At 35.9% G+C, this 24,150-nt stretch overlaps 1 protein-coding gene across 2 annotated transcripts in view; it reads left to right on the plus strand.

The window, feature by feature from the left end:
- The window catches only part of LOC137438599 (unconventional myosin-VIIa), a 218,201-nt gene that overhangs the window by 175,595 nt on the left and 18,456 nt on the right, over window positions 1-24,150 (plus strand). For both annotated transcript variants that reach the window (XM_068133783.2, XM_068133784.2), the window contains exons 43-44: window positions 3,600-3,785; window positions 11,593-11,709. In XM_068133783.2, the coding sequence (XP_067989884.2) occupies window positions 3,600-3,785; window positions 11,593-11,709 (303 nt within the window). The remainder of the gene's footprint in view (window positions 1-3,599; window positions 3,786-11,592; window positions 11,710-24,150) is intronic.

A 24,150-nucleotide genomic window follows, 5' to 3' on the forward strand; every position in this document is an offset into this window, starting at 1 on the left:
GGAAGACGGGGAGCACTAAGTTAGCAGGGCAACAGGTAGTTTAGATGATGCCGTGTGAGTGTTGGAGGTGAAGTCAGAAGTGTATTGAGCAGTGTGTGCGGAACAGGTGTGCAACTGAACAGGTGTATGGAGCAGTGTTTGGGTGATGGTGATGTGTGTTGTGTTGACCAACTGGTCCAGGAAGAGGAGGAGGAGGGTGCAGGTGGCACCAGGTGTGAGTGCACAGATGTGCACCAACAGGTGTATGGAATAAATGGTTGTGTGGAAGACATGGAGTGTGGAATATATGGAGTCTTGGAATGGATGGTTGTGGAGTGAGTATGGTGGAAACTATGGAGTGGAGTGGATGGTGCGAAGGTGTGAATGGGGGAAGAGTGGACCCCCATCACGAATACACGGAGAGGGTAGTGTAAGTGTTAGGTAGAGGGTATAGGTAAATTGTGGTTGGATATTGGCATCTGTGGTGCGGGTGAAAGAATGGTATTTGGATGGGTGCATTAGTGTTGTGGAAATGGCTGGGCGTGTAGCCTGTTAGTGTGTGTAGTTGGTTTGGGCACTCCACCACTGTGAGGATGTCGGCCAGGTGAGGCCGCAGGTGGGCTCTGGGAGCCGGTAATTGTGGATGGGGCCCGAGGATCCGGAGGACGGACCCGGGTAGCCCAGTGCCAGAGGGCACCAAGGGGTGACAGAGCCAGGAGGGGCCTTCCCCAGTTAGATAGGTTAGGGTGAGGAGCTAGGTAAGCTTGGGTGGAAACTACAGTGGTGGAGGTGTGCAGGTGGGTAGACCTGCTGGGAGAGCTACACGTCACAGCCCAGAAATTGTGCAAGGGCACCGGGAGATGAATCGGGGGAGTGAGACCCCAAATTGAGAAGCACCACAGTTTGGTCAATGGGAATTGGTTTTTAGAACCCATAGTGTCAGTTGGCCAAGGGATTGGCAGGGAGAGACCCCGGGTAGTGCAAAGTGTGTTCATGTCATTTAGAGGATAGTTAGGATTGGAGTCTCCTCGCACCATCTGCATCCACTCACCTGAGGTGACAGGTACTCCACACCATGCCATGTTTTGATTATTTTTTATGATGCAAATGTTTGGATTGTGAGACGCATCATGACGTGGGTGTGACATTGTGCTTTGTTGTTCCATCTCTTCCTCCTTATGAGGATTGATGATGAATTGGGTGATGGCAAATTTTGAAGTAGAGGGATTGTGGAGACGAATTTGGTATAAGGGAAATATGGGGAAGACGTGACGGTAGCGACGAATTTGTAAAGGTGTAGATTTTGTACATATGGGGTAAGGGCAAGGGTAGTGTAGGTGACAGGGGGGTGACGTACGGTAGGGACGAGCTTTCTCACTTCGCCCTCCGTACGCATTTCACCTTGCATTGCCTTATTGATGTGTACCCTTATGACCTTACCCCTCGCTCATTTGTCTTCCCCCTTTTGTCTCCCACATGACCTGTGCGCCATTGGGCGCCGAGGGGAGCGTGCGTGAGTCGGCCATTGTGCGCCCGGAATTCCCAGAACCAGCTGTCTGCATCGATGCACCACATGATGGACCACATGTCTGTGGCCGAGCACCACTTATGGACCCCATGGGTTGGGGCATGGCCCCTCTGCTGGAACCGGCCATGAGGGCCCGAAATCTTGCTGGCGGACCTTGGCCACAGGGCACCGATGCCCCACAGGTGAACCACACTAGTCGGCCCTGTGGGCCATAAATAAAATAAATAGCCATGGACACATTGGGTGCATTTTTTATTACAAATAGGCCGCCAGTAAGAAAATGAAAGAAAGACAACATCTGGAAGAAAGTAAATAGCCAGCAGAGGGAGCCGAAGAGCAAGAGACCACCTGCAGGGTTAGGGGTTGTTGTTTTTATTTTTCATTGAACAGTGGTGACTGCACCGATTGGTGCTTGGGGGTGTATTGGTGCGTTTTGGGTGCTTTCATGGTGCATTGATGCAGAGCAGACTGTCTCCCCCCAGAAAGAACAATTACAGGTCCTGGGTTAGTCTTGTAAATAAAAGTAGCGTCAAGTGTAAATAATGCTCCCCACCGTCAATGTATAGTTTGAAGACCATTCCGCAATTCGGTTAACTGTGGGCGTAAGTCTGTTAGGCAGGGTGCAATGGAGCAGCGGGACACATTTATTTATGTTTTAAAACTGTCGCACTCAGGGTCAGGTTAAAAGTAGAGGGAACTACACCTACGTGTCACACTAAATAAAAGTTGTAGGCCCGGGTCGTGCCTAAGAGGAGGAGGGTGCAGTGTTGCGGATATGAGGACTGTATTTTTTTTGTTATTGTGTGTTTTATTATTATTATTGGTTATTCTGCGCCTCCTGCCTCCGGAGTTGTGTAAAGATAAAAAGGGCGTCTCAGTAATTAGTCCATAAAGCATCCATGTCAGCCAATCATAGAATACCCCTGTTCGATAGCTTGTATCTTATTATGTGTTTTAGAGTAAGGCCTTGTCTTCCATTAGAATAATACTCCATTGCACCGAGTGAAAAAGAGATAGATTCCCTTCATTCCCATTCCCAAAAACCTCCATTCCCCCTTTCGTCAATTGGCAATTACCTCCCCTCCAATTGCCGCCATTGACCACGAGGCAGGGTCGGAGAAGAAAGGCGTGTCTCCACCTCGTCATAGAGGGGAGGAGTGAGCCAGCCCCACTCGACCAACCATGAACAAGGGGTTTGGCTTGAGAGGGCGGAGGAAGAGCGATGGGGGAGGTTCGCAAAGGTTGAGGGGCGGGGCCTATATAACCCACGGCGGGGCGTTCCCCAAGCAGTTGAGTCCAAGAGATGAGCTTTGAAAGGGTTGAGACAAGGAGGGAGGAGACAAGAGCTGGGTCGTCAGAGCTGAGCTGAGTACTTGAGCCACCGAAACTGCATCCACAGCAGCTTGAGCCACCGAAACTGCATCTACAGCAGCTTGAGCCACCGAAACTGCCTCTACAGCAGCTCGAGCCACCGAAACTGCAGCCACAGCAGCGTGGGGCCTGGACGGCAGTTTGGAGCAGGGCCGCGAAGGAACGGCGGCTGCCCAACGAGCCGATCGTGCTGCAGGACCAGTTGGACCTCCCTATCCCGCCAGCCATCCACCTGCCATCCCTGTCATCATTCCCCGTGTAAGTGTGTTCGTAGTCTGTCTTTTGTCTTGTCCCTGGGTAGTAAGTAAGCCTGTTAGATAAGCTAAAGATTTCACTGTGTCACCTGCGTCTCATGTCCCTGTAAATAAACGTGACTGCTTTCTTTTTGCTTATATGTGTGAAGAATAATAAACCCAGTTACTCTTCTGTACGTCTTCTTCCTCTTTGCATTCGGTCGCTTTAGAGTTTTCCAGATTGAGCAGCTGCGGTGCGATATGGCCAACGTTTGGGTTGAATCGGGTTTTAGTCGGGGAATAACTGTTCGGTCACGGAGCCTCCGCTCGGCAAATATAACATCTAATCCGCAGTCCGTAACAATATATATATATATATTATATATATATATATATATATATACATATATATACATACATACATACATACATATACACACATTTCCAAAGCACATACAGACTGATAACCTCATTGTCGTTTCCAACAGGAGTTACCGAAATTTTTACGAGGTTACCACGTATGCAAGTATGAAAATGCAGTTTTGCTGGCTTCGTTGGTGCTGCGTGTGCGGATTGGGGACAATCATTCACAACTTTCCATGGTCCCTCGCTTGCTCAAGGAACTTGTACCGAAAGATGTACTCCCTCAGGCCAACGCTGACAAATGGAAAAAGGTCGGACTCGGAGTACATTGTCTTCCTTCTGTTCTTACCTATTCTCATATTAAACAAACACTTTTATGGCACTCGTCATATGTTAATATATTTATGGTACATAATTTGTTAATATCGGACTTACCCCTCCCAATTACTGAACTTACCAACAGACATAAGATATATGAGACAAAGCAGACAATCAGATATACAGGCATTGGAAAAAATTGAAACACCTGGGTAGATGCAGGACACCAAGCAACGGCTTCCACACTGTTGTGGCCCATGTGATAATTATGCAAATACCATCCCAGCATGCTTAGGGTCATGTATGTAAAGGCTGCACAGGCCTGGCTGCCTATAATTATGTCTAGTATGACTGCAAAAGGAGACCCTCCAATGCCCCCAACTACAGAGCATGTGTGGTCGACCATTTGTTTGATGAGCATGACACTGATGTTGTCCATATGTCATGGCCTTCTCAGTCACCAGATCTGAACCCAATCGAGCATTTATGGGAAATTCTGGAATGACGTCTGAGACAGCATTTTCCAGCTCCATCAAACAGGTGTGAGTTGATTGACTTTCTCGCGGAAGTATGGTGCTGCATCCCACCTGCAGAATTCCAGATGCTGGTGGACTCTATGCCATGGCGCATACAGGCCGCACATGGTGGTCTAATGCCCTACTAAGTGGCTTTACATTGGCGTTTAAATTTTTGTCCACTACCTGTACCTTTCCTGAAACAAACATTTAGGTACCTTCTTTCAGCACAAATATTCAGCATACAAAAATTCAGCTAATGGGCTGGCACGATGGATTAGAGGTGCGGACACTTGCCTCTGGGCTGTCTCTCCTGGGTTTGAATCTGGACCCAGCTACAAACTCTCATCCTGGTGTCTCGCAAGCAGGCTGAGGTATCATTGTGTGTGTCGTCCCTTGGATGGATGTTAAACTGGGCGTCCTGTCTGACGGAATTAATTGGTGGACGTTAAAGATCCAAAGGTGTCCTTCACAAAAAGTAGGCGAGCTCCCACCTGTACCCTAAACAAATTGCAAATTCCTCCCTAACCTACACAGGGTGTTGCATTAGCAACACAGTCACGCCCTCAGCCAATAATACAACTCACACCTTTGTGCTTTTTTTTTTTTTTTTTTTTTTTTTTTGTATACAATATCGAGGCTCGTGAAAGAGCGAACATTAATCACACAGAAAGACAAACCGACACATAAAACATATAACATAGGGAGCGGTAGACAAGATGGGGAGAGAGGGGGAAGGACACAAACACAACATTTGAGAGCAGGGACCGAGAGACATGGAGACATCGAGAGATCTGGGAGAGGGCGAGGGCTTTGGGGGGGGGGGGGGGGCGTGGGAAGGGGGCGGTGGGAGAGGTATAAAACATATGGACACTGCCAGGACTTCCAGGAAAGAAGTTGGAATTTCAAACAAGGTGGATCTGGGGTGAATTAGCGGGGGTAGAAAAGATCAAGGTTTTGGATGGGGGAAGATAAGAGATGGTGGTGAACAGCTGTTTTAAAGACCTGGAGGGAGGAGTGGGATTGAAGGGAGTGAGGGAGTTTGTTCCAGAGGCGGGAGAAAAGAGGAATGAAAGAGTGAAGGTGAGCAGAGAGCCGAGATTTCGGCAGTTTAACCATCAGAGGGTTGCTGGCAGATCTTGTGCGACCTGTAGGAATATTTGGGGGACATAGCACAGAGAGAGCTGGGGGTGCAAGGCCGGAGAGGAGTCGGTAGAAGACAGAAAGACCACCTACCTGCCTGCGGTGAGTGAGTGAAAGGCCCTCAGAGATAGCTTCATCGCGGGAGATTCCAATAATTCTGAAAGCTTTGGTTTCAACAGCGTGAAGCCGAGCTAGGTGTGAGGCAGGAGCACCGGCCCATAGGGGAGAACAGTATTCCATTGAGCTGCGGATGAAAGCCTTGTATGTGGTGAGGAGCTCAGGTGTGCCGAGGAAGGACTTCGCACGATGGAGGATGCCCAGTCGGCGACTGGCTTTGGAGGCCAGCTTGGAAATGTGGTTTTCCCAAGAAAGATCATGGCAGATAGTGAGACCCAAAATCTTGAGCGACAGAACTTCTTGGAGAGGATTGTTGAGAAAGTAGATGGGAGGGTTGTCCAGTCGATCTTTTCGGAGAGACATAGTAAGAGTGTGAGATTTGTCAGGATTGAAAGACATGTTCCACTTGTTTGACCAGTCTGTGATTTTGTCCAGGTCTTCAGAGAGTGAGGAGGCAGCAGACTGCCGATCTGAGGGAAGAGGAATGGAGCGGCAGAGAGTGGAGTCATCAGCAAAGAGATAGAGAGGATTTTCGAGAGAGTCAGAGAGATCATTGATGAAGACCAGAAAAAGCACGGGGCCCAGAACACTGCCTTGGGGAACTCCAGCCTGAACAGGAAGAGGAGATGAGAGAAACCCATTCAGGGCCACACGTTGACGACGACTAGAGAGGAAGTCCGCCAGCCATGCGTGGAGATTTCCATGGATACCAAAGGAGGAGAGTTTGGTGAGCAGAGCGGGGTGCCAGACCGTGTCGAAGGCACGTGATATGTCGAGGGAGACAGCTCTAATTTCCTGTTTGGCATTGAGGACCTCCATCCATTGTTGAGACAGCAGAAGCAGCATGTCCAGAGTAGAGTGACCTGGTCTGAAACCAAATTGATGATCAGAGATCAAGCCATTGGAGAAGAGGAAAGATTTCATATCAGAAGCAATGATGGATTCCATGACTTTGCTGATAATTGGGAGAAGGCTTATTGGTCTGTAGTTGCTAGGATCTGTTTTTGCACCTTTTTTGTGCAAAGCGGTGATGTTGGCTGATTTCCAAGCAGATGGCAGTTGACCTTGAGCAAAAGAGAGGGTGAAGAGAACAGAGAGAGGGTGAGATAGAGCAGCAGAGCAGGATTTTAGGACCCGTGGGCTGATGCCGTCGGGTCCAGTTGCAGAATCAGAGTCGAGGGTTGACAGAAACTTTTCCACCTTGTCAGGAGGAAAGGACACGGAGTCCAGGAGCAGCAGGGTACGACTGGGTATGGTGGGTACAGAGAGAGATGGGTTTGGGACACAAGATTTAGAGGCAAACACAGAGTTGAGGCATTCAGCTTTTTCATGTGCGGAGTCAGCTGTGTAGCCGTTTGAGGTAAGGGAGGGGATGGAGGGGGAACAAACACCAGAAACGGATTTGACCAGACGCCACCAGGATTTGGAAGAGGGAGACAGATAAGAGAGTTCGGTCTTGAGAACGGAGAGATATTGTTTCCTGGCTCTCCTGAGGGTGGACACACACTTGTTTCGGGCTTTGTGGAAGGAAATGAGATTTCCTTCCGTTGGATTTGCTTTCCAGGAGACGAAGGCAAGTTGTTTCTGGGCAACAGCCTCACCACAAGATTCCGTGTACCATGGACGGGAGGAAGGGTATGACAACTGAAGACGAGATGGGATAAATCTGTGCATGAGAGAGAGCAATTTACTTTGGAAGAATTCCCAGGATGAGTTGATGTCAGAGGTGGTAGAGATGGGAGACCAGGCCAGATGATTGATGGCTGCTTGAAGACCGTGCCAGTTGGCCTGAGTGAAATGCCAGACTCGTCGACGCTGAGCAGGCTCCCTGAGGATGGTCAGAGAGATGTCCACTTTAACAAGGACATGATCAGATGTTCCGATCGGAGCAGAAGAAGAGCAGCAGACATTTTCAGGGAAGTTAGACATAACCAAGTCCAGAAGAGAAGATGTTCCGTTGACTGAGATCCGGGTCGGGAAATTGACAGATTGTGTCAGTCCCAGTGAGTCGCAGAAGTCCTTTGCTGAGGAGCCATGGCTGGTGAGAGAGGTACCCACACCCAGCCAACTGGCATGATGACAGTTGAAATCACCACATATGAGGAAGAGAGAGTTGGGATGAGTAGATAGAAGTTGGTCCATATCATCAGACAGCGAGATGTAGATGGAGTCATCACTGTTTGGTGGATGGTACAACACACATATGAACAAGAGGTGGGAGCGAAGGGGAAGCCGTAGCCAGAGGTATTCCTGGGGGTGAGGTGGAGAGAGTGCAGTGCAGGGCGAGTGAGGAAGAGAGTTTTTGATAAAGATAGCAACCCCGCCTCCAGGACGAGGTTCAGGTCTATCATACAGGAGGAGGGAGTAGCCCGGGAGAGATACTATGGAATCAGAGACATCATAAAGGAGGAAAGTTTCTGTTAAGCAGATCACGTCTGGTTTGACAGAAGCAACCTGTATGGAGAGATCGGTTAAGTTTGAACGAAGGCCCCGGATGTTTGAGGTCCATACCGTTAATGAAGAGGAAGGGGGAGCATCAGATACAGAACAGGGGGGAGGAGGGGTAGGGTAAGATGTGGAAGAGGTGGAAGAGGTAGGGAGAGCTGTTGAAGGTGTGTCAGAGATTTCAGAATAGCTCGGAGAAAGGGAAGGATGGGGCGGACAAAAAGTTTGATGGTGATTGGGTGAGCCACAATGAGGTGTTATTTGAGGAGGGGGAAGAGCGAGGCAGAAGGTTGGGGGAGATGGAGGTGAGAGTTTGAAGGGGGAAGAAGCGGGGAGGACGCTTTGAGGAGGGGGAGTGAGCGGGGGGAAATTGAGAAGCAATGAGGGTGGGGAGATTTGAAGGGGAGGGGTGAGGGGGGAGTTTGGGAGGGAAGGGACAAGGGGAGGGATTTGAAAGGGATGGGATATGGGGGAGATTTGGAGGGGAGGGGTGAGGCAGGAGTCTAGGAGGGGAGGGGCGAGGGGGCGTCTTGGCGGGGAGGGGTGAGGAGGTAGTTTAGGAGGGAGGGGGCAAGGGGGGAGATTTGAAAGGGATGGGTGATGGGGAAGATTTGGAGGGGAGGGGTGATGGGGAAGATTTGGAGGGGAGGGGTTATGGGGAAGATTTGGAGGGGAGGGGTGAGATTGGATTTTTGAAAGTGTACGATTTATGGGAAACGAACATTTATTGCAAAATGAGTTTCTTGTGACCTTCGAGTTAAAAATACGTTTAAGGACGCTGGATGGAGGATGGAGTGCAGGAGAGTTTAGGGAATGTAGAACAAAGGCACTATAGGAGATGGATATTTTTTTTGGGATGAATTGATTTGGTGAGCAAGTCGAAAGCAGCCTTTTAAAGAAGAAGAAGAAAAAGGTGTTATAAAATATGACGGAATACATAACTTGAGGGGAAAGTGTAAACATTGAAGGTTAATGAGTGAAAACTATCTGGGGAAATGGGGGAGAAAACACGTGGTCGAAGAACGAACGAACGAATAAGAATGAATAAACGAATGAGAACAGAGAAGGAAATTTTTTTTTTTTTTTTTTTTTTTTTGAGTTGAGATTTACACAAGGAAGGAGGCTATGGGTGAAAAGTCTGGGAATACAGAGAACGAAAGTTATTGGATCACAAACGACGGACCACTGAGAGAAAAACAAAGCCTCAAGGTTGTACAGTGCACACTGTACAAGGCCTTGCTCGCGACACGGCAAACAGACGATCAATTTATGAAAGATAAACACCGAGAAACAACCAAAGTTGCACACAATAACTTCACACCCCGAAAGATAAATACAGTTTCGACAAAATACAATTGTGAACAGACTTAACTTCGAAAAACGTGGAGACCGTGTGGAGCTTCGAAAATCCCTGCCGCCGTCTCCAAGATCTCGCGATCTCGTCTGCTGCATACGAAAGAAGATGATTCCAGCTAATATTTATATCGTTTTCATTTCTTGCCTAATTGTTGGTGTTAAACAGTTTATATGATGGTTTGAGTACAGTTTTCTTAACTCTTAGATGCAAGTGTCAAAAATCCTACATAAACGCAGCCATTGGGCCTCGGAGACCCAACGGATGTATTAGTGTAATGTTTTTTTTATTTTTTATTTTTTATAGATTGGTTTTCTTTCATATCCTTTTTCAATCCAAGTCGATGCTCATAGATGTGTATTTGCTCAGAAAATGTGAATAATTGATCCTATTAGTTGGAAGAATCCCATACAAGTAATGAATCTTTTTCTTTTTTTTCTGCAAAAATTTTTTTGGGTTCTTGGTTATTCAACTTTTTTTTCTCTAAAAGGTTGAGGCTCATGGAGGAGTATTTGCTCACAAAATATGATTCACTAATCCTTTTATTTAGAATGTATATGTCCACAACTGTCAAAAATCCTACACCTATGCAGCCATTGGGCCTCGGAGGCCCCACGAATGTATTAGTGTAAAATCCTTTCATTTTCATATTTTTGTCACTGAATTATTTGTAACCAAGTTATAGGAGCATATAATGAGGCTCATATCAAGAAAATAATGATATAACATAGTGTTACGTGTTCCTCTATGATCTCCTGGTCTCGGTAAACCTCTGTACCCCGAGAGGAGCCCCGGCAGAAAAATATGTTATCCTGTGTTAGAAATCAATAGTGAAACTACACCAATGATTACAAATGAACAGATATTGTATTAAAAATCACACACAAGAATAACGGTAAAACAAATGGCAATTAAGAGTGCACTCTATATCCCTTATCGCTTAGGATGGTACCATCAACTAAAGTCAGATAACTCACTGTGCTCCCAGCGAGTGAAAAGGACACTCCTCAATGTCTCTATAACCTTTTCCAACGCGAAGGTGATTCGCTCCAGCGGTCGCTAGAACGATATCCAGTCGAAGCCTGAATCTCGCTCTCCAGTCGAGACCCGAATCGCGTACAGATGGCAATGGCAATCGCCCCGCCGAAACGGTACAAAGGCGCCCTCCAGAGGAGCACCTTCACCGCTCAGTCAGCAAACTGCAACGTAATTGGAGATGAAGCGGTCGCACACACACATCCCCGACAGACGGTAGGATGTTGGGCTAAAGCTGACACGAAGCAAAACCTTTGTAGGTGTCCGAAGCATGAGGTTCAAAATGGCCGACGGCTCTTACTTGAGTCGATGCGACAAGGCGAGGATTCGTCGAAATCTCAGCGCCCAAACCTGACTACGCAGATTTCTCAATTCCAGTGATAATTCCTATCGCCGGATGTCCTTTCAAGGAACTCAAAATTCCCTCGTGACTTTCGGTAGACCACGCTCGCTACGGAGCCTCGACGTCACGCGTCTTCTCCGACTTTGCTCGCCACGCCTCTTCCTCTTCACCTCGTCGTCTTCCGGTTCGGTTTCCTGTATCATTTTAAGTTAACCTTTTTAACTTTTGATAACTGTTCGTGAATACTAAACCTTTTGAAGATAATAATAGTACATAATATCAGCAATATGTCAAGTGGAGGAAAACCCCAACAACAGAAGTGACGAATCCATAACAATAGTAGTACAACAACATTTATGCGGGGCCTCGAAGGCCCCAGGCCTGTATTCGTGTCAGATTTTCGGGTTATAAGTGAAGAATGAAGATTTTCCCACGAGCCTGAATGGAATTTTTTTTATGTCACTGAATTTTGTGTAACAACATGAAAGTGGGTGAAAATGAGGCTCATTCCAAAAATAATTTGTACAGCATAGTTTTTGCAACAAAAAAAAAACCTTGTGGGCCTTGGAGGCCCACTCACTGCAACCAAGGGTTAAATAAGGAAGCATTCTAGGCAAATCAAAGAATTAACTTATTTTACTGATTAGTTTTACTTTTTGAAAATTTCCAAACTGATTTTTCCATTCTTATTCATGCAATGTCTGTATTCACAATTGTCAAAAATGTAAAACTTGTCATGTGTTTACTTGTTTAGATGCATCTCAGTGAGTAATCAAAACCATCCTACAACTTCTTTCAAATGTTCACTTCCTCTTTGTGAAGTCTTGTTCTTACGGTTCTCATTCCAGGCAATCATTGTATCGTACAACAAATATAATGGGAAATCAAGTGACGAGGCAAAGACAGCTTTCCTGAAGCTGATTTATCGCTGGGATACCTTCGGTACTGCTTTTTTCGAAGTGCGGGTAAGACTGTGCTGGATACATTATAAGGTACCTAACTGGAAACGAGAATATTTCCTGCTATAATAATAGTGTTGGCACATGGTCAATGAAGACTGAGAGTTTACCCTTTTGAATATCGTACTGTTTCATCATGCCGATATTTACTTCCTGATCAAATGTCTTCAGGAAGTGTGGTCATCAGGTACTGCAGCATTAAACCTGTTTGATATCTAAGCATCAAAAATAAGATGAAGCATCTTCTCGACAAGACTCACTCATTCAAACTCCTGCATCTCACTATCAGCCATGATCTTTCTTGAGCAAACCACATTTCAAAGTTGGCCTCCAAAGCCAGCTGCCAACAGGACATCCTCCATCATCCAAAGTTATTCCTGGCCACACCTGAACTCTCCACCTACAAGGCTTTTATCCACAGCTTGATGGAGTACTGCTCTCCCCTTTGGGCTGGCTCTCCTGCCTCACATATTGCTCAGCTTGACGCCGTGGAAACCTAGACCTTTAAGATCATTTGAATCTGCCACGATGAAGCTGAGTCTTTGGGCCTATCACTTCACCATCACAGACAGGTTAGGTTGGTGGTCTCTCTGTCTTCTACCACCTCCTTTCTGGTATTGCATCATCTTCTCTTTCCGTCCTTTGTTTCCCCCAGGTTATGTAAGGCTCACACGGTCCATCACCTAGGGGTGGTCTTAGTAATCCTGGGGCTCTGGGCAAAAGTTAAGGATGGGGGCTCCCCACACTCCTTTTATTCCCACCCAACATATTCCCACCCAACACATGTTAAGAATTAAACTTTTTTAACAAGAATAAAGCACCCAATTTTTGCAAGGCATGTCCCTTCAATAATGCACCGCAGTTTGCGATTTCACTTTACTGTATTTTCCAAAATTCACCAATACAATACAGAAAACGTAGGGCTATTACTATGAAAAAGAAAATTTATATTATAATAGGAATGTAATGACTGCAGAATAATTTGACATCACAGTGTGAGTGCATTGGATTGGGCTCGAAAAACAATATACTCGAGCTAAAACGAGGAAAAAATGAGGTCAGTAAAGTAAGAAATGTTTTGACCTGTCAGCTCTAATATTACTGCTGCTGCTGCCAATGCTTTCAACCGACTGCTGTACTACGGCCAGTGCTGCTGCTTCATTTTCAGTTTTACTTTTGAAGAAATTAGTAACTTTTTGTGAACTTGCATGTAATTTCTACTCTACGTTTTTTCATTTTTCTTCCCTACTTGGACAATTTTGTTACATTGCTTCTGGCATCGGTGGGCCATAAAAATAACGCCAGCTCAATTGATAACGTGTGTGCGTCATTTTTGAAAAAAAGAAAATCTCACTCGTGTCTGAAGTAAATTTGGAATTTTTTATATAAAATAGGCCAAGCCTAGAAACGAATGAAAGCCTTTAGAATTACATGTTAAAATTACCCTTCAGAATGAAACTTTAGAATCACACTTTAGATTTACACTTTAGAATTACACTTTAGAATTACACTTTAGAATTACCCTTTCAAATTAAACTTTAGAATCACACTTTAGAATTACACTTTAGAATTAAACTTTAGAATTACACTTTAGATTTACCCTTTAGAATTAAACTTTGGAATTACACTTTAGAATTAAACTTTAGAATCGCACTTTAGAATTACACTTTAGAATTACACTTTAGAAGTAAACTTTAGAATTAAACTTTAGAATTAAACTTTAGAATTACACTTTAGAATTACCCTTTAGAATTAAACTTTGGAATTACACTTTAGAATTAAACTTTAGAATCGCACTTTAAAATTACACTTTGGAATTAAACTTTAGAATTACACTTTAGAATTACACTTTAGAATTAAACTTTTGAATCACACTTTCGAATTACCCTTTCGCATTAAACTTTAGAATCACACTTTAGAATTACACTTTAGAATTAAACTTTAGAATTACACTTTAGAATTACACGTTAGAATCGCACTTTAGAATTACACTTTAGAATTAAACTTTAGAATTACACTTTAGAATTAAACTTTAGAATTACACTTCAGAATTACCCTTTAGAATTAAACTTTGGAATTACACTTTAGAATTAAACTTTAGAATTACACTTTAGAATTACACGTTAGAATCACACTTCAGAATTACACTTTAGAATTAAACTTTAGAATTACACTTTAGAATTACACTTTAGAATTAAACTTTTGAATCACACTTTCGAATTACCCTTTCGCATTAAACTTTAGAATCACACTTTAGAATTACACTTTAGAATTAAACTTTAGAATTACACTTTAGAATTACACGTTAGAATCGCACTTTAGAATTACACTTTAGAATTAAACCTTAGAATTAAACTTTAGAATTACACTTTAGAATTAAACTTTAGAATTACACTTCAGAATTACCCTTTAGAATTAAACTTTGGAATTACACTTTAGAATTAAACTTTAGAATCGCACTTTAGAATTAAACTTTAGAATTACACTTTAGAATTAAACTTCAGAATTAAACTTTAGAATTACACTTTGGAATTAAACTTTAGAATCGCACTTTAGAATTAAACTTTAGAATTACACTTTAGAATTAAACTTCAGAATTAAACTTTAGAATTACACTTTAGAATTAAACTTCAAAATTAAACTTTAGAATTACACTTTAGAATTACCCTTTAGAATTAAACTTTGGAATTACACTTTCGAATTAAAGTTTAGAATCGCACTTTAGAATTACACTTTAGAATTACACTTTAGAATTAAACTTTTGAATCACACTTTCGAATTACCCTTTCGCATTAAACTTTAGAATCACACTTTAGAATTACACTTTAGAATTGTCCTTTTGAATTACACTTCAGAATTACACGTTAGAATTACCCTTTAGAATTACACTTTAGAATTACCCTTCAGAATGAAACTTTAGAATTACACTTTAGAATTACACTTGCGAATTACAGTTTAGAATTACACTTTAGAATTACACTTTAGAATTTAACTTTAGAATTAAACTTTAGAATTACACTTTAGAATTACCCTTTCGAATTAAACTTTAGAATTACCCTTTAGAATTAAACTTTAGAATCACACATTAGAATCACACTTTAGAATTACCCATTAGAATTACCCTTTACAATTACCCTTTAGAATCACCCTTTAGAATTGCCCTTTAGAATTACCCTTTACAATTACCCTCTAGAATGAAACTTTAGAATTACACTTTAGCATTACCCTTTCGAATTAAACTTTAGAATTACACTTTAGAATTACCCTTTAGAATTAAACTTTAGAATTACACTTTGGAATTAAACTATAGAATTACACTTTAGAATTAAACTTTAGAATTAAACTTTAGAATTAAACTTTAGAATTACACTTTCGAATTACCCTTTAGAATTAAACTTTCAAATTAAACTTTAGAATTACCCTTCAGAATTAAACTTTAGAATTACACTTTAGAATTAAACTTTAGAATTAAACTTTAGAATTACACTTTAGAATTAAACTTTAGAATTACACTTTAGAATTACACTTTAGAATTACACTTTAGAATTACCCTTTGGAATGAAACTTTAGAATTACACTTTAGAATTACCCTTTAGAATTAAACTTTAGAATTACACTTTAGAATTACCCTTTAGAATTAAACTTTAGAATTACGCATTTGGAATTAAACTTTAGAATTACACTTCAGAATTAAACTTTAGAATTAAACTTTAGAATTACACTTCAGAATTACCCTTTTGAATTAAACTTTAGAATTAAACTTTAGAATTAAACTTTAGAATTACACTTTAGAATTACACTTTAGAATTACACTTTAGAATTAAACTTTAGAATGAAACTTTAGAATTACACTTTAGAATTACCCTTTAGAATTAAACTTTGGAATTAAACTTTAGAATTAAACTTTAGAATTACACTTTAGAATTCAACTTTAGAATTACCCTTTAGAATTACCCTTTAGAATTTCACTTTAGAATTAAACTTTAGAATTACACTTTAGAATTACACTTTAGAATTAAACTTTAGAATTACCCTTTAGAATTAAACTTTAGAATTACACTTTAGAATTACACTTTAGAATTAAACTTTAGAATCACACTTTAGAATTAAACTTTAGAATTGCCCTTTAGAATTAAACTTTAGAATTTCAATTTAGTATTAAACTTTAGAATTACACTTTAGAATTACACTTTAGAATTAAACTTTAGAATTACACTTTAGAATTAAACTTTAGAATTAAACTTTATAATTAAACTTTAGAATAAAACTTTAGAATTTCAATTTAGAATTAAAGTTTAGAATTACACTTTAGAATTACACTTTAGAATTAAACTTTAGAATTACCCTTTAGAATTAAACTTTAGAATTACACTTTAGAATTACACTTTAGAATTAAACTTTAGAATTACACTTTAGAATTAAACTTTAGAATTACCCTTTAGAATTAAACTTTAGAATTACACTTTAGAATTACACTTTAGAATTAAACTTTAGAATCACACTTTAGAATTAAACTTTAGAATTGCCCTTTAGAATTAAACTTTAGAATTTCAATTTAGTATTAAACTTTAGAATTACACTTTAGAATTACACTTTAGAATTAAACTTTAGAATTACACTTTGGAATTAAACTATAGAATTACACTTTAGAATTAAACTTTAGAATTAAACTTTAGAATTAAACTTTAGAATTACACTTTCGAATTACCCTTTAGAATTAAACTTTCAAATTAAACTTTAGAATTACCCTTCAGAATTAAACTTTAGAATTACACTTTAGAATTAAACTTTAGAATTAAACTTGAGAATTACACTTTAGAATTAAACTTTAGAATTACACTTTAGAATTACACTTTAGAATTACCCTTTGGAATGAAACTTTAGAATTACACTTTAGAATTACCCTTTAGAATTAAACTTTAGAATTACACTTTAGAATTACCCTTTAGAATTAAACTTTAGAATTACACATTTGGAATTAAACTTTAGAATTACACTTCAGAATTAAACTTTAGAATTAAACTTTAGAATTACACTTCAGAATTACCCTTTTGAATTAAACTTTAGAATTAAACTTTAGAATTAAACTTTAGAATTACACTTTAGAATTACACTTTAGAATTACACTTTAGAATTAAACTTTAGCATGAAACTTTAGAATTACACTTTAGAATTACCCTTTAGAATTAAACTTTGGAATTAAACTTTAGAATTAAACTTTAGAATTACACTTTAGAATTCAACTTTAGAATTACCCTTTAGAATTACCCTTTAGAATTTCACTTTAGAATTAAACTTTAGAATTACACTTTAGAATTACACTTTAGAATTAAACTTTAGAATTACCCTTTAGAATTAAACTTTAGAATTACACTTTAGAATTACACTTTAGAATTAAACTTTAGAATCACACTTTAGAATTAAACTTTAGAATTGCCCTTTAGAATTAAACTTTAGAATTTCAATTTAGTATTAAACTTTAGAATTACACTTTAGAATTACACTTTAGAATTAAACTTTAGAATTACACTTTAGAATTAAACTTTAGAATTAAACTTTATAATTAAACTTTAGAATAAAACTTTAGAATTTCAATTTAGAATTAAAGTTTAGAATTACACTTTAGAATTACACTTTAGAATTAAACTTTAGAATTACCCTTTAGAATTAAACTTTAGAATTACACTTTAGAATTACACTTTAGAATTAAACTTTAGAATTACACTTTAGAATTAAACTTTAGAATTACCCTTTAGAATTAAACTTTAGAATTACACTTTAGAATTACACTTTAGAATTAAACTTTAGAATCACACTTTAGAATTAAACTTTAGAATTGCCCTTTAGAATTAAACTTTAGAATTTCAATTTAGTATTAAACTTTAGAATTACACTTTAGAATTACACTTTAGAATTAAACTTTAGAATTACACTTTAGAATTAAACTTCAGAATTAAACTTTATAATTAAACTTTAGAATAAAACTTTAGAATTTCAATTTAGAATTAAACTTTAGAATTACACTTTAGAATTACCCTTTAGATTTAAACTTTAGAATTACACTTTAGAATTACACTTTAGAATTACCCTTTAGAATGAAACTTTAGAATGAAACTTTAGAATGAAACTTTAGAATGAAACTTTACAATGAAACTTTAGAATTACACTTTAGAATTACCCTTTAGAATTAAACTTTGGAATTAAACTTTAGAATTAAACTTTAGAATTACACTTTAGAATTCAACTTTAGAATTATCCTTTAGAATTACCCTTTAGAATTTCACTTTAGAATTAAACTTTAGAATTACACTTTAGAATTACACTTTAGAATTGCACTTCAGAATTAAACTTTAGAATTACACTTTAGAATTACCCTTTAGAATTAAACTTTGGAATTACACTTTAGAATTAAAGTTTAGAATCGCACTTTAGAATTACACTTTAGAATTACACTTTAGAATTACACTTTAGAATTAAACTTTTGAATCACACTTTCGAATTACCCTTTCGCATTAAACTTTAGAATCACACTTTAGAATTACACTTTAGAATTGTCCTTTTGAATTACACTTTAGAATTACACGTTAGAATTACCCTTTAGAATTACACTTTAGAATTACCTTTCAGAATGAAACTTTAGAATTACACTTTAGAATTACACTTGAGAATTACAGTTTAGAATTACACTTGAGAATTACACTTTAGAATTTAACTTTAGAATTTAACTTTAGAATTACACTTTAGAATTACCCTTTCGAATTAAACTTTAGAATTACACTTTAGAATTAAAGTTTAGAATCACACATTAGAATCACACTTTAGAATTACACTTTAGAATTACACTTCAGAATTACCCTTTAGAATTATCCCTTAGAATTACCCATTAGAATTACCCTTTACAATTACCCTTTAGAATCACCCTTTAGAATTGCCCTTTAGAATTACCCTTTACAATTACCCTCTAGAATGAAACTTTAGAATTACACTTTAGCATTACCCTTTCGAATTAAACTTTAGAATTACACTTTAGAATTACCCTTTAGAATTAAACTTTAGAATTACACTTTGGAATTAAACTTTAGAATTACACTTTAGAATTAAACTTTAGAATTAAACTTTAGAATTAAACTTTAGAATTAAACTTTAGAATTACACTTTCGAATTACCCTTTAGAATTAAACTTTCAAATTAAACTTTAGAATTACCCTTCAGAATTAAACTTTAGAATTACACTTTAGAATTACACTTTAGAATTAAACTTTAGAATTACACTTTAGAATTAAACTTTAGAATTACACTTTAGAATTACACTTTAGAATTACCCTTTAGAATTAAACTTTAGAATTACACTTTAGAATTACCCTTTAGAATTAAACTTTAGAATTATACTTTGGAATTAAACTTTAGAATTACACTTCAGAATTAAACTTTAGAATTAAACTTTAGAATTACACTTCAGAATTACCCTTTTGAATTAAACTTTAGAATTAAACTTTAGAATTAAACTTTAGAATTACACTTTAGAATTACACTTTAGAATTACACTTTAGAATTACACTTTAGAATTACCCTTTAGAATGAAACTTTAGAATGAAACTTTAGAATTACACTTTAGAATTACCCTTTAGAATTAAACTTTGGAATTACACTTTAGAATTACCCTTTCGGATTAAACTTTAGAATCACAATTTAGAATTACACTTTAGAATTAAACTTTAGAATTACACTTTAGATTTACCCTTTAGAATTAAACTTTGGAATTACACTTTAGAATTAAACTTTAGAATCGCACTTTAGAATTACACTTTAGAATTAAACTTTAGAATTAAACTTTAGAATTAAACTTTAGAATTACACTTTAGAATTACCCTTTAGAATTAAACTTTGGAATTACACTTTAGAATTAAACTTTAGAATTGCACTTTAGAATTACACTTTAGAATTACACTTTAGAATTAAACTTTTGAATCACACTTTCGAATTACCCTTTCGCATTAAACTTTAGAATCACACTTTAGAATTACACTTTAGAATTAAACTTTAGAATTACACTTTAGAATTTCAATTTAGTATTAAACTTTAGAATTAAACTTTAGAATTACACTTTAGAATTACACTTTAGAATTAAACTTTAGAATCACACTTTAGAATTAAACTTTAGAATTGCCCTTTAGAATTAAACTTTAGAATTTCAATTTAGTATTAAACTTTAGAATTACACTTTAGAATTACACTTTAGAATTAAACTTTAGAATTACACTTTGGAATTAAACTATAGAATTACACTTTAGAATTAAACTTTAGAATTAAACTTTAGAATTAAACTTTAGAATTACACTTTCGAATTACCCTTTAGAATTAAACTTTCAAATTAAACTTTAGAATTACCCTTCAGAATTAAACTTTAGAATTACACTTTAGAATTAAACTTTAGAATTAAACTTGAGAATTACACTTTAGAATTAAACTTTAGAATTACACTTTAGAATTACACTTTAGAATTACACTTTAGAATTACCCTTTGGAATGAAACTTTAGAATTACACTTTAGAATTACCCTTTAGAATTAAACTTTAGAATTACACTTTAGAATTACCCTTTAGAATTAAACTTTAGAATTACACATTTGGAATTAAACTTTAGAATTACACTTCAGAATTAAACTTTAGAATTAAACTTTAGAATTACACTTCAGAATTACCCTTTTGAATTAAACTTTAGAATTAAACTTTAGAATTAAACTTTAGAATTACACTTTAGAATTACACTTTAGAATTACACTTTAGAATTAAACTTTAGCATGAAACTTTAGAATTACACTTTAGAATTACCCTTTAGAATTAAACTTTGGAATTAAACTTTAGAATTAAACTTTAGAATTACACTTTAGAATTCAACTTTAGAATTACCCTTTAGAATTACCCTTTTGAATTTCACTTTAGAATTAAACTTTAGAATTACACTTTAGAATTACACTTTAGAATTAAACTTTAGAATTACCCTTTAGAATTAAACTTTAGAATTACACTTTAGAATTACACTTTAGAATTAAACTTTAGAATCACACTTTAGAATTAAACTTTAGAATTGCCCTTTAGAATTAAACTTTAGAATTTCAATTTAGTATTAAACTTTAGAATTACACTTTAGAATTACACTTTAGAATTAAACTTTAGAATTACACTTTAGAATTAAACTTTAGAATTAAACTTTATAATTAAACTTTAGAATAAAACTTTAGAATTTCAATTTAGAATTAAAGTTTAGAATTACACTTTAGAATTACACTTTAGAATTAAACTTTAGAATTACCCTTTAGAATTAAACTTTAGAATTACACTTTAGAATTACACTTTAGAATTAAACTTTAGAATTACACTTTAGAATTAAACTTTAGAATTACCCTTTAGAATTAAACTTTAGAATTACACTTTAGAATTACACTTTAGAATTAAACTTTAGAATCACACTTTAGAATTAAACTTTAGAATTGCCCTTTAGAATTAAACTTTAGAATTTCAATTTAGTATTAAACTTTAGAATTACACTTTAGAATTACACTTTAGAATTAAACTTTAGAATTACACTTTAGAATTAAACTTCAGAATTAAACTTTATAATTAAACTTTAGAATAAAACTTTAGAATTTCAATTTAGAATTAAACTTTAGAATTACACTTTAGAATTACCCTTTAGATTTAAACTTTAGAATTACACTTTAGAATTACACTTTAGAATTACCCTTTAGAATGAAACTTTAGAATGAAACTTTAGAATGAAACTTTAGAATGAAACTTTACAATGAAACTTTAGAATTACACTTTAGAATTACCCTTTAGAATTAAACTTTGGAATTAAACTTTAGAATTAAACTTTAGAATTACACTTTAGAATTCAACTTTAGAATTATCCTTTAGAATTACCCTTTAGAATTTCACTTTAGAATTAAACTTTAGAATTACACTTTAGAATTACACTTTAGAATTGCACTTCAGAATTAAACTTTAGAATTACACTTTAGAATTACCCTTTAGAATTAAACTTTGGAATTACACTTTAGAATTAAAGTTTAGAATCGCACTTTAGAATTACACTTTAGAATTACACTTTAGAATTACACTTTAGAATTAAACTTTTGAATCACACTTTCGAATTACCCTTTCGCATTAAACTTTAGAATCACACTTTAGAATTACACTTTAGAATTGTCCTTTTGAATTACACTTTAGAATTACACGTTAGAATTACCCTTTAGAATTACACTTTAGAATTACCTTTCAGAATGAAACTTTAGAATTACACTTTAGAATTACACTTGAGAATTACAGTTTAGAATTACACTTGAGAATTACACTTTAGAATTTAACTTTAGAATTTAACTTTAGAATTACACTTTAGAATTACCCTTTCGAATTAAACTTTAGAATTACACTTTAGAATTAAAGTTTAGAATCACACATTAGAATCACACTTTAGAATTACACTTTAGAATTACACTTCAGAATTACCCTTTAGAATTATCCCTTAGAATTACCCATTAGAATTACCCTTTACAATTACCCTTTAGAATCACCCTTTAGAATTGCCCTTTAGAATTACCCTTTACAATTACCCTCTAGAATGAAACTTTAGAATTACACTTTAGCATTACCCTTTCGAATTAAACTTTAGAATTACACTTTAGAATTACCCTTTAGAATTAAACTTTAGAATTACACTTTGGAATTAAACTTTAGAATTACACTTTAGAATTAAACTTTAGAATTAAACTTTAGAATTAAACTTTAGAATTAAACTTTAGAATTACACTTTCGAATTACCCTTTAGAATTAAACTTTCAAATTAAACTTTAGAATTACCCTTCAGAATTAAACTTTAGAATTACACTTTAGAATTACACTTTAGAATTAAACTTTAGAATTACACTTTAGAATTAAACTTTAGAATTACACTTTAGAATTACACTTTAGAATTACCCTTTAGAATTAAACTTTAGAATTACACTTTAGAATTACCCTTTAGAATTAAACTTTAGAATTATACTTTGGAATTAAACTTTAGAATTACACTTCAGAATTAAACTTTAGAATTAAACTTTAGAATTACACTTCAGAATTACCCTTTTGAATTAAACTTTAGAATTAAACTTTAGAATTAAACTTTAGAATTACACTTTAGAATTACACTTTAGAATTACACTTTAGAATTACACTTTAGAATTACCCTTTAGAATGAAACTTTAGAATGAAACTTTAGAATTACACTTTAGAATTACCCTTTAGAATTAAACTTTGGAATTACACTTTAGAATTACCCTTTCGGATTAAACTTTAGAATCACAATTTAGAATTACACTTTAGAATTAAACTTTAGAATTACACTTTAGATTTACCCTTTAGAATTAAACTTTGGAATTACACTTTAGAATTAAACTTTAGAATCGCACTTTAGAATTACACTTTAGAATTAAACTTTAGAATTAAACTTTAGAATTAAACTTTAGAATTACACTTTAGAATTACCCTTTAGAATTAAACTTTGGAATTACACTTTAGAATTAAACTTTAGAATTGCACTTTAGAATTACACTTTAGAATTACACTTTAGAATTAAACTTTTGAATCACACTTTCGAATTACCCTTTCGCATTAAACTTTAGAATCACACTTTAGAATTACACTTTAGAATTAAACTTTAGAATTACACTTTAGAATTACACGTTAGAATCGCACTTTAGAATTACACTTTAGAATTAAACTTTAGAATTACACTTTAGAATTAAACTTTAGAATTACACTTTAGAATTACCCTTTAGAATTAAACTTTGGAATTACACTTTAGAATTAAACTTTAGAATCGCACTTTAGAATTAAACTTTAGAATTACACTTTAGAATTAAACTTCAGAATTAAACTTTAGAATTACACTTTAGAATTAAATTTAGAATCGCACTTTAGAATTAAACTTTAGAATTACACTTTAGAATTAAACTTCAGAATTAAACTTTAGAATTACACTTTAGAATTAAACTTCAGAATTAAACTTTAGAATTACACTTTAGAATTACCCTTTAGAATTAAACTTTGGAATTACACTTTAGAATTAAAGTTTAGAATCGCACTTTAGAATTACACTTTAGAATTACACTTTAGAATTAAACTTTTGAATCACACTTTCGAATTACACTTTAGAATTGTGCTTTAGAATTACACTTCAGAATTACACGTTAGAATTACCCTTTAGAATTACACTTTAGAATTACCCTTCAGAATGAAACTTTAGAATTACACTTTAGAATTACACTTGAGAATTACAGTTTAGAATTACACTTTAGAATTACACTTTAGAATTTAACTTTAGAATTAAACTTGAGAATTACACTTTAGAATTACCCTTTCGAATTAAACTTTAGAATTACCCTTTAGAATTAAACTTTAGAATCACACA

Source organism: Myxine glutinosa, chromosome 13 (genome assembly GCF_964187855.1).
Source record: "Myxine glutinosa chromosome 13, kmMyxGlut1.1, whole genome shotgun sequence".
Taxonomy (NCBI): domain Eukaryota; kingdom Metazoa; phylum Chordata; class Myxini; order Myxiniformes; family Myxinidae; genus Myxine; species Myxine glutinosa.